General features: G+C 39.2%; 1 protein-coding gene across 2 annotated transcripts in view; it reads left to right on the forward strand.

Annotated features, from left to right (window-relative positions):
- The window catches only part of osbpl6 (oxysterol binding protein-like 6), a 29,934-nt gene continuing 21,130 nt past the window's right edge, over window positions 1-8,804 (forward strand). For both annotated transcript variants that reach the window (XM_035676892.1, XM_035676893.1), the window contains exon 1: window positions 1-241. In XM_035676892.1, coding sequence (XP_035532785.1) covers window positions 95-241 — 147 coding nt within the window. In that variant the 5' untranslated portion in view covers window positions 1-94. The remainder of the gene's footprint in view (window positions 242-8,804) is intronic.

Consider the following 8,804-nt stretch of genomic DNA (forward strand, 5'->3'; position numbering starts at 1 on the left):
CAGCAAGCAGTGAGAGTGAGACAGTGTCAGAGGATGCTCCTGGTCTGCAGGGCCCAGTGCTGAGGGAGGTCCACAGAGCCAACTGGTGCCCACCATGTCTCACCACCAACACTACCAGCGAGGCCCCCATGGCCGCACCATGAGCTCTGAGGAGAGGAGCTCCACGCCAGTCAACAAGACCTCCACACCGGTTCACAAGAGCGCCTCTTCATCTTCCTCTTCCCAGCGCGACAGCCGGCAGGTAATTGCCAGGCCACGGGAGGAATCCATCTAGAAATAGTTTTTAGGGGTAGCAGCTCTTTGAATGAAACTGACTTGAGCAGAGGTGATACAGAGAGGAGCGAATATTATTTGGAGTTGCTGCAGTCTTCTGTCAGTGCCATCCTCTAGTGAGACAGTTAATGCAACAGAAAAACAAGCAGATAGAAGGGAACTGGAAATCAGGAAATATAAAATCCCGAAATATGAATTCAGCAGTTTCAGTATGGGAAAACAGTCAAAACTATAATATGATGACCTAGTCAGTTCTTTATAAAAATCAACTGCCATCACCTAGCGGACCTCAGATTTTCACACATAAAACATGTGCATGGTTAGTGGAGTCTTTGCAGACCAAAGCTGGGCAGATACTTCCTCTTTATTAATCTTGTACATTGTGTTCAAGTTTTAATTTCCGCTAAAAGGCATGAGCTCTGTGCTCACACTGTACAGATCAGTTTACTGGCTTTTGTCCACTGATTCCAAGTCCATTCAAGTTTATTCAAAGAAGATCCTCAGAAATGTTGACAAAAAACACAAAGGGAGCATTACTTCAGGTAATTCTACTCTTCACTCAAAGCAGGAAGAAAAAAGACAGATATTGACAGATGGCTGAGAAGATGCAGACTTTTGATCTTTTGCCAGTTCAGTGTTATTTCTCTCACAGCACCGCATCTCATTGAAAACCAAATCTGGTAGGAATTCGACTATATTCTGAAATTCAAGGTTAAAATCTGGTTTAATTTACACGCTGTCGAGTTTAATAGTCAAATTATTATTTTGACTGATTTGTTTGAAGTTAAATATGTCAGATTGTTACTCTATTTTCCCTCTGCAGATTAATTCAGTCATACTGACTAACCATTAATAGTTTATTCCGCGTGAAAAGTCCATTAGAAAAAAGACTAATTGACTATCAACCCTACGAGACCTTATCAACTGATTAGATGACTAATCAGCCAAGATAGAGCAGCCTTAATTCCCTGGTTAGTAAGTAAAAACCTTGCAGAGACATGGTGAACAATGAGATACGCTCTTATTTCACAGTTCACGGGACAAGTGCTTAAACTTAACCCCTTAGAGTAAACCATCTGAAGCCCCCAGCCCGTCTTTAGCTCGCTGAGCTGCTGTGTCACTGTGGCCGTGCAGTAACAGGACACCGAAACTGGAATCTCTGACATCATAGCTTTTCCGTCGGCACTGGATGATAAATATTTCATGAGGGACAGGCGGAGGCTTGGTGCTCCACTGAACATGTGGCATGCTCTGGTATTCTGTGTGGGAGCCCAGCATGTGTCCGCAGGATATGGCTCTCTGAGGAGAAAAGGGAGTTGGTTTGAGAAATGAGGCCTGTTTTGAAGCACACAGTCAATGGCTTCTGCTTGATGAGGCGGACAGCTAACCCTTCCAACCCTTCTGTTCATTGTTCCTTTCTTTAATGTCACCTACTTGCTTTTGATAACAAGGCCTTCATCTGTGAAAAGGTCCAACATTTCATTTCCCAGACGCTCTATAATCTTGAAGGCAACTTAATCTGAGAGCAAGGTTATCTACTAGCCTTTATTTTCTTATTAATCTCTTTTAATGTGCTTAATGAAGTCAGGTACTAGCCAAAGAGGCAGCTACTACGATAGCAAATGGTGTCTTTGTCCGGTAGATTCCCTTCATTTTGTACACCTGCTTGATCAAGACCTCGAGATAGTCAGCGGCATGTTGAAAGAATCAGCAGCGCATAAAGAATTTAACTGGAAATTAGTTCTTGATTGGTTGCAGCTGTTTTGCGTTACGATTTAGTAGTGTTCGCTAAATGATGCAGTGATGTACCTGTGGGTACACACCAGACACTTGATGTATCAACTACAGAGGCAGGTGTATCATTCAAAAACCAGTTAGAGTTACAAATCCTTTTCTGTTCGATTCAGCTGTCTCAGGGGTTTGGCTCACTACTGTTATAAAAATGTACGAGGAAATAAAGGACATAAGTCTCCTGCAAGTACATTTTAAGAAACACTGAAACACTGATGAGTCTTTAGTGTCCGTAATGTGACATATTTCCGAGTATGTGTTGAAGGGTTTAGTTCCGCTTCTTCAGGTTTGACTGGATCACCTGAAAGTTATGTCTCTGCTAGCTACTACTACCCACAAGCTAGTGTCAAATGTGGTTTTATAAGGCGGGGTCAACCTAGTCACCCTAAATTACATTTGATCGGAGAAATGAAGGTATCAAAGGAATTTTAGAGACTTTTTTGATATATATTTGGATTGTACCAAGATACAACTGAACAATCAACACAGGAGCACAGGATTATAATTGGGGAAAGATGGAGACTGCCTTTAGCAACCACAGTGGAAAGATAAAGATAGATTATTATGATTATTGTTGACAAAACAGTCTCAACACAAGTTCTTGTTAGTAGCTGTTCTGGAGTTTTCGATTGTATCCCACTATCTTCCTCAGCATACAGAGTTTGTCCATCGTCATAACATTTTTACAGCACAAATTTCCATTTTTCACGTCCATTATCTTAATGACAACTGGCCGAATCTTGTGATGTGCTCATCATGTGTGAACAGCTACTTAATGGATCTTGCGGTGAGATCAAACTAATGTAGAATGGACGTGATGAATAATTATTATAAAACAGATTCTTTAAAACATGATTGTTCAACACTGTTGACTAATTTGCCCGGTCATCTCCAGAATAAATGAATTTCTCTGAACTTTGTTGACATTATGTAAAGCTATACCTGCTCTTTAATTGTGTAATAACAGTGTTTTCCTACTTAGAGTCTGCTTAGTGTTTTCTGTGCAGGGAGTTTTGAGTGATATGTGGAGCACTGTAGAGAATATGCAGTACAGTTCATCTTCCCCAGGGACATCCTGAGGAAGCACAGTAGACTTAGAGAAAAGACCTTAGCCAGCTTGGCTGGGCCTCGGTTTTTGAGGAAAAATGAGAGCAGGGCATTTTGTTGGGAAAGCCTTAATGAGATCTAGCCCCCATTTTCAAATCAATACATGTCACTTTCCCCTCTGCTGACGACTACTGTTCACTCTGGAGACCCTCATGAGAGCAATTAGAGGCACCACCTGCAGTAAGCACAGACACACACTTACACGTTGATTCAGGATGTCACTGCAACTATCAATTTTGTCTCATGCTGCTTGTCATTTCCTGGTTAGATATTAGATAAGATGTTTTTGTCTTAGAGATAGGAGGGGGGGATAGATTTAACTAATTTCTTCACACAGTCTGTGCAAGAGGTGCCAGTCTTTTTATATTTCTGGTTTCATATGAAGTTTTGCCTTAGTCTTCTCCATGGCATAAACCACCACAACCCCTTTTAATATGAGGAGATTGTGTCTTATTGTCCTATATATTGTCAAAACTGATGCCGTGGATAAAAAGTCCTGTATTGAGTGTCAGATTTATACCCAAGTGACTGAATTTTATACAGGGGTCATTTTAATTGTACTTTGTGTGTGCTTTAAAGAAAACACATAAAAATACAGATGAGTCATTTGTTGTTTTATAGATATTGTTGGTCTGTCAACAGTCTCTTTTTGTCTAACTGCCTCAGTCAAGAATTAACGTTTGTGTTTCAGGTAATCACTCAACACAGTTCCCTTCCTCTTCCTCAGTTATCCCATATCTCTGCTACAAGTCAGCAGGTCACACATGTGGACTGTAGGTCTGTAACCGCATCTGTGGTGTTTGCCCAGAGTATGAGACTGTGCTCATACGCAGTCTCTCAGGGTGTTAACTTCTCATCCATGTTGCCGCCCACCCTCCTACTCTAAGCTTTACTGCTGAGCCAGCCAGACACTGCAGTGAAATCCATCCTCACAACAATTCCTCTGTGGTTATTAGCTGCTGAAATATCATTGTTCAGTGGTGATTGTGGAGCATGTATAGTATAGTTTCATCTTACACAGTATATTCTTACGAGAGCGCATACTGTAAGTTTCAGTTAATGCTTTATTATTTGGTATTTTATAGTGGACACAACTAAGTAGTGATAAGGCTAGTTGTAAAGTAAGCGTTTCATAGTTAGATGCCACTAAATCCTACACACTAGTCCTTTAACTTAAAAAATACACACATACAGCAATAATGGTCTTTTAATATATATGATGGTTGACTGTACAATCATTTTCCTCACCTCAAGACAGAAACACGCTTTATTCTTTTTTAGTATATTTTTGGGGCTTTTATTGCCTTTTTATTATAGTGACAGCTAAAGACGGACAGGAAAGGGGGGCAGAGAGAGAGGGGATGACACGCAGCAAAGGGCCGCAGGTCAGCAAGGAGTCAGCTTCAGTACATGGGTCGCCAGCTCTACCCACTGAGCTATCCGGGCGCCCGACATGCTTTATTCTTATGTAAGAAACCCATTTGTATCCTCATATAGCCTTGGACGACCCCACCTGTAACCTCTTGAATAAGTCTATGCTAACCATATCACACTGTACAGTTGAAATGTCTAAATGGAACAAAAAAAGGTTAAATTTGTAATGCTTGCTCTTGGATTCTGATTAAACTGAAAAGTCATCAAGGGCTGTTAAAAGGTTGTATGCTTTATGTTTGTGTCATGGTTAGTTTTGGTTTCTCACGATAACAAAGTAGTTTTCTTGCAACTAGGGCTGCAACTAACATCTATTTTCACCATCAGTTAATTTTCTGATTATTTTCTTTTTTCTTCACTAATCGATAAATCTATAAAATGTCAGAAAATATATAAATATATATAATATATAAAATATATTTTTATATATTTTTATATATTACAAGATAACGTCAGATGTCTTGTTTTGTCTGACAAACAATCCAAAACCTAAAGATATTAAATTTGCCGTAATATAAAAAAGAAAAACAACAAATCACATTTGAAAGGCTTTAACCAACAAATGTTCTGCAACAGGTTGTTTTCTCTAGATTATTAGATAAAATTAAATAAAATAAAAAAAATAAATAAATAAAAAAGGTAATTAACTTTTTATCTCAAAATAATATGATATAATAAAACAATTGCCGTTCTTGGCTTTCATAGATGGTCTCTCTAAACTGTGAATGAATGTTGCTCCGTAGAAAAATATTCTGGCCTTTATCTTGTTTATTTTGGGTAATCAATAATTATGTAAACCCCTTAGATTTAGTCCTCCTGTGAAAGATTAAAGGATTGAAGTTAAAGGATGAAGTCTGTTTCATTATTTTTAGCACTCTTTATTACAGCATTATGTTTTATTGCACTGTGAATACACTAAGGGTAGAGTAGGACATAATCTGAATTGGTTTTGTCCAACAGTGTTTTAGCAGTCAGCAGCAGTAGACCGTTACTCCACATGTAGATCAGTGTCTGTGGGAGAAGCAGATGTGTAAGAAAAACTTGTCAGCAGAAGTGTGCTATCGTACTGATATTTATAGTGCTGATTTAGCCTAAGGTGTCCCCAAGGAGTGTTTGTCCTTTCTGCTGCTCAGGGAGACCTTAACTGTAATAGTTTGATTCATTGCAGCATTAAAAGATCTACTGTGCGACAGTACTGAGTGTCACTGCAGGTGGAGAGATGCAGCCTTTGAAACTGACACAGAGTAGACTGTTAGACTGACTGATTGGGATTATACAAGTCATTTTACTGTTCATCTTTCTTTAAAACATACTTACATAATCATGTCATTCCACTGATATGATATGATTTTTTCAAGGGAGACATGGAAAAGAAAAGTACAAAGGCAAAAGAAGCCCTAAAACAAGTCAGAGTTATCCAGTATCAAGCGAACAAGCTCATGGAACAAACCTTTTTAAATCTTGACATAGAAAGGCAGACAGCCTCTTACTGAGTCTGCCACAAGATCCTTCATTAAAGGGGTAAACTCACCAAGAGGGACCGGCTCATTCAGCTTTAAATTATTCTGCAGTGAGATCAATGAATGTGAGCAGAGTGCAGGAAATCACTTTGGCTTCATTCAGCTCTGTTTTCAGGCTCCAGTAACTAAAGCAAATTCTCTGACTGTAGCAGTAATTTCCATATAAACCGGTAGTTGGCAAATACTTTGGCATACTTGTGTGGAATTGATTAATTGTTGATTTATATTATTTATTTATATATGCCCAGGAAAGTGCATTGAATTGCAATATTTGTGGCACAAGCCATTCTTTATTTAGTGTAGTATTGATTTATCAGTTTAGAGCCAGTTGAAAGTCTGTTTGTAATGCTGCAGATAACACACAGGAAGTTTGTCGGAAGTATTTCGAACAGGCTGCTGCTTGTTATTGCCTGTCGGGGAGGCTGCTCGTCACATTTCATGTTCTAAATATAGAAGCTGTTGAAGATATTTTGATCATTTTACAGTCCCCATTATACCATTGAGTTGTTCAACTGATAGTGTTGCGATAGTGACCCTTGTGCTCTGAGCATAAGCGAACCGATATGATTGCTTTAAATGGTGTGGTGCATTTTGCTAATGAAGTTGAGCTTCTCCACTTCCCCGGTTGCACAGGGCCACTGAAAGGAGTGGCTGTCGTCGGTGGGGAAACATGACCTCATTACCAGACAGATCTGTTTGCCTGGTCATTAGATTAAACAAGCTTTTGTCTCCTTTTGTTAAGTGTCCTGCAAACCAAGGTCAGGTATCCTAACGTTCACCCTACGAGCTGTCTTGAAGGTCGCAGCATCACACTGTGCAGTGAAGAGCCACAGGCTGTTATTTGGCTTTCCAGAGAAGCTTGTGCATGCTAAGTTGTGGATTTTGCCGTAAGGGCTCTGCCACTACTGATTCAAGTATGAAATTAATAAGATGACCTGCTTTACCAATGTTACTTTTAGTTGCATTAATACTTCACTTAAAATGAACTGCCAAAAAATAGATGACTACATGTCATGTTGAGGTATTGCTACCGATCGTATGTACAATGATAACACTTTACAACAACAGAGACCATAATGCAATACAAAGTCCGAAGACTAGTTGCGTTGTCAGTAAAATATTTTCCATTGATATCACTGTAGTTTTCTCCAGCTATACGCAGGCCTGTTCCTTAGGGCTTGTGTTGGCGCCAAATCGCTAATGTTAATCGTAGGGGACAAATGCGCCCCTCAAAGTGCGTCCACTGAAAGTGCTTGTTTTTGCCACAGGCTATTCAGTGGCCTGTCAGTTATTCTAAGTGTCTGACAACATTAGGGAAGAACCCGTACAGAGATAGACCCGAAACAGCTGCAATATCCATATTGCTCGCCACCAGACTCCATAGACTAAAGTAGTCATTTTACCTTGCTTCATTTAAAGTTGACAGAAACAAAATAAAACTCACCAAAATTCTCTGTAAAAAGTCATCACTGAGGTAGGTGAGAAAAACTGACGTTTCAGTCGCTCTGCGGAGCTGCACAATGAGCAGACAGACTATGTAAACAAACCACAGAGAGGCTGCAATAGAGGCTGCAAAAGCAACACAGGCAAAGACTTTTAGACTGTGCAAAGATAAATAGCACCGAACATATTTCTCTATTCCATAATATATATATATATATATATATATATATATCCAAAATTGTTTATTTTAAGAGTTAAACACTCATCATTTCACTTGCTTCATCAGGACCATGTGGATGTGGTCTGATCACGTGTTGTTGACGGTGGTCTGGTCACAATAGCAAACAACCTAACTCAGATTTTGTTTAAACTTGTTGCTAAATCCTGATTGGTGCACAGAAGTATATCAGCTTTTTCTCATTTTTCTAATTGACTTCAAACCAGTAAGTAGAGGACAAAGAAATGGATTGACAATTGAAACTGAATACTTTTTTAGGACCTTTATTCTATCCGTTCAATATTACTAGGATCATCTTTAGTGCCTAATAAAGACAGTGTTGTGTCATCTGAAAACGTCATCATGTATTTGGAATATCAGTCTTACTGTTTTTTACTGTATAAAGTTTGAGAAGTAGCTGTGATACCATATACCGTCCCCAGTTCAATTCCACCTCTCGCCTTGTTTCCTGTTTCCTTCTCTACTGTCAACTGTGCAATAAAGAGAAAATGGCCAAAATAATGTTTTAAAATGGTACATCCTGGGAAATGTAGGGGGTTACTAACTGATATACAGGCCTGTTCATTACTTGACAAATTATAGTCATATGATTTCTTCAAGTAATCCATTTATTTACATTAATTGAACAACCTGTCTGTATCTCCAGTGTTATTCTTCTGCAGATAATCTTCAAATGGAAGTCGTAGCAGGAATGTAGAGCTTATTAAATAAAGATCAAAGCAAATGTGTGAATATTATTGTGAAGCCAAAGATTTTATATAAAAGAAAACAAATGTTTAGTCAACCAAGAACCCTAACAACCAATTAGCCCCTCTAAAATAGAAGTACATAAGACAGGTAAAGAGAAAGTAAATATTCAAACTTGTGCACAAAATAACTTCTGAAAGAGCCTGAATGGGTCATGTCAGGCCAGTACAGCAGGATGGTGATGATCTTTATCTGTTCCCAGACATTTTGCTGTGATCCCATGATTCCTAGTGTCCCCCCCCCCCCCCCCCCCC

Source organism: Morone saxatilis, unplaced genomic scaffold (assembly GCF_004916995.1).
Source record: "Morone saxatilis isolate NCDOM2014 unplaced genomic scaffold, NCSU_SB_2.0 Contig5, whole genome shotgun sequence".
Lineage (NCBI taxonomy): Eukaryota > Metazoa > Chordata > Actinopteri > Moronidae > Morone > Morone saxatilis.